Genomic DNA, 3,081 nt, shown 5'->3' with positions numbered 1-3,081 from the left:
GTGTGTGTGTGTGTGTGTGTGAGAGAGTGTGAGTGTGTGCCCTCGCTCTCTCATCTGTGTCCCGTCCTCCCAGAACGTGCTGAGGAAGGTGCAGCATCAGGACGCGCTGCAGATCTCGGATGTGGTGATGGCGTCTCTGCTGCGCATGTTTCAGAGCACCGCTGGCTCCGGAGGCGTTCAGGAGGACGCTCTCATGGCCGTCAGCACTCTGGTGGAAGGTGAGAGGCTTCAGTATGCTGCTGTGGGCCTAACATTTGGCGGCAAACATTCGAGCGGTGGACAGCATTAGCTAGCTGTCAGTCAGAGAATCAAACTGAACACAGCTTTCTGCTACAAACATGAGTTGTTTGTGGCCAGTGGGAAACTCTGTTCTTATCTAAACTAGGGCTGGGCGATAAATCGCTAACGATAATTATTGCAGTATAATTTTAAAATGATACGAGGAGTTGGATAAATGTTCAATAATGTTAATGTGCCAAAAGCAGAACGGACCATCTATCCGCTCGGATCACAGTTCAAACGCGAGCGCTAAGCAGTGCTGTGAGATCCAGTGTGAAGCGCTTGAATTCAGCAAACAACACCAATGACTCGGTGACTTTAAAGCCAGATAAAAGCGCTGATGAACAGGAGCAACACCGTGCGCAACGAAGCAGTCAGAAGGTTTTTTAATCTACACATGTCTATAGATAGATTACAGTTTTCATACAGATGCCTAATAACCATAGTTTTATTTTACCATGGTATTGAGGTACTTGTCTGATATTACTAAATTAAAATCCGCCAGGTTTGAGTCAGTTATTGTTTCATTTCTCTGGCCATGTTTCCACCTGGTGTTTTTAATGCCATCTCAGGTGGCCAGCGTTAAATGCAGCTGGACATGTTTTATGATCAGATCACCGCCTGCTCGCTGCCCTCTCACCTAATGGCGCTTTTCCACTGCATGGTACGGCACGGTACGGCTCGGTACGGTTCACTTTTGGGGGGTTTTCCACTGGGTACAGTACCTGGTACCTGGTACTTTTTTTTAGTACCACTTCGGTTGGGGTTCCAAGTGAACCGTACCGTTACCAAAACGTGACGTGTAAACTCTGCTGATCACGGATTGGTCGGAGAGAATCGTCACTACCTGCGTCACTGAACTTGCAACACAAACACAAAAGAACCGCTAGATTTAAATCAGCACAGCCAGCGAAGGATTGAACGCAACTGTTTTGAACGAGCGCACCTTTTTGTTTTTTAACAACCAAAAAGTTTTGTTGTCTGTTGCGGAAGAACAGACGTTCCTCTCGTTGATAGCAGAGGAGCGGATCCAGCGAGAGCTTGATGGGGCGACGCGGAATGAAAACGTTTTTTTTTAGGAGTCGTGGTATTAGAGGCGGCGCAACTATAACGACATGTGAATAATCCCGCCCACTCTTAAGCGGTACTGAACTGCAGTGGAAACGCAAACCGTGCCGAACCGTGCCGTGCCGTACCGAGCCGAGTCATACCACGCAGTGGAAAAGCGCCATAACATGCTGGAGTTATGAGGAAGAGCTTCCAAACTATAGATTCAAGTCTCTTCCTTGTACCAAACTAACAGATATGTTCAGGATGTAATGTTAGGAGGAATGAAGAATCTGGGAGTTGACGAGCATCCCTCAGTGTCTTGATAGTATTTCCTAAAGCCATTTACTGAATGATTGAAATCAGCTTTTTCCCCTCTACCTTCCCTCTCCAGTTTTGGGCAGTGATTTCTTGAAGTACATGGAAGCCTTCAAGCCTTTCCTGGTTATCGGCCTGAAGAATTACGCGGAGTACCAGGTAATGCTGGGGTAAAGCTGGCGTTTGTTGATGATTGTTCCTCCTGCTGCTCTGAGCTCAGGCAGCTCAGGATTTTATATCATCACAGAGAATCAGAGTCTACTTCACCCGGTGTGTGCCGACCCCACGGTCTCCTGTGGCCACACTGGACATTGCGGGACTCAACAGCTCATAAACCCCTCTAAAAACAAGTGACAGTGTGGCTTGTTTGTGAATGAAACCTTGAACGGTGTTCAGTATGTGCTGTGTTGTGTGTGTGCAGGTGTGTCTGGCTGCGGTGGGGCTGGTGTGTGATCTTTGCCGAGCGCTGATGGCCAACATCCTGCCTCACTGTGATGAAATCATGCAGCTGCTGCTGGAGAACCTGGGCGTAAGTCTCCGTCTTTTGTGTGTGTGTGCGCTGCTCGTTTAAATCGTTTGATTCACAAGCTGTCCTGGCCGTTCGTTTGTAACTATTAAGGGCATTGCACACTGAGTCCAAAGTTTTCATATGCATTTTTTCATATTCATTATCCTAAAAATCCGTCACGCATAGAAACCTTGCACACTGAGTTCGATGCGTATTAATTCATCTGTTGAGAAAAAAATTCACAAAACAGTACTAAATGGAGTCTTCAAGCAGTGAGGATGATTTTGTTGTCCTCTCGCTTCTTAAAAAGAGAAAAAGAAAGGAAATATTGGGTCCATCCAATCCTGAGAAAAAAGTACCAGGTACTGTACCCAGTGGAAAACCCCCCAAAAGTGAACCGTTCCGAACCGTACCATGCAGTGGAAAAGCGCCAATAGAGAGGAAGGAGAGTTCCCCTCGTTATTAAGGAGCAGCAGGATTATCCCGAGCGATTCAAAGTGTACTTCAGGATGTCAAGACTGACTCATGCGTTTTTGCTTAAAGGTGAAGACCCTACTCAGTGCATGTTCTGCAAGATTCCCCTTTCTGTCAAACATGTTTTATTGAGCTGTCCAGCTTTTAATGCATGTAGAAAACTCTTTTATGAAGCGAACTCACTTAAAGAGTTTAGTATGATTTTAGAATTTTTATCATATGTTAATGTAAAAACTCTTGTCAAGTTTATTTGTACAGCGCTTTTCACGATACAAATCATTGCAAAGCAACTTTACAGCAAATTAAGTTTCTACAATATTTAGTGGTAGCTTATCAGTGGTGACTGTCAGTTAATGTACATATGGCAGAAATGTACGGAAAAATCAATTTAAGACATAATAAAACAGACGATGAACACTATCAACAGCAATTATTATATGATGCAATCAAACATA

General features: G+C 45.0%; 1 protein-coding gene across 2 annotated transcripts in view; it reads left to right on the top strand.

Moving 5' to 3' along the window:
* The window catches only part of LOC107727146 (importin subunit beta-1), a 43,081-nt gene that overhangs the window by 17,336 nt on the left and 22,664 nt on the right, over positions 1-3,081 (top strand). For both annotated transcript variants that reach the window (XM_016536930.1, XM_016536929.1), the window contains exons 15-17: positions 74-218; positions 1,721-1,803; positions 2,066-2,173. In XM_016536930.1, coding sequence (XP_016392416.1) covers positions 74-218; positions 1,721-1,803; positions 2,066-2,173 — 336 coding nt within the window. The remainder of the gene's footprint in view (positions 1-73; positions 219-1,720; positions 1,804-2,065; positions 2,174-3,081) is intronic.

This window comes from Sinocyclocheilus rhinocerous, unplaced genomic scaffold (assembly GCF_001515625.1).
Source record: "Sinocyclocheilus rhinocerous isolate Xijiao unplaced genomic scaffold, SAMN03320098_v1.1 scaffold4140, whole genome shotgun sequence".
Lineage (NCBI taxonomy): Eukaryota > Metazoa > Chordata > Actinopteri > Cypriniformes > Cyprinidae > Sinocyclocheilus > Sinocyclocheilus rhinocerous.
This window is presented reverse-complemented; position numbering and strand designations above follow the sequence as displayed.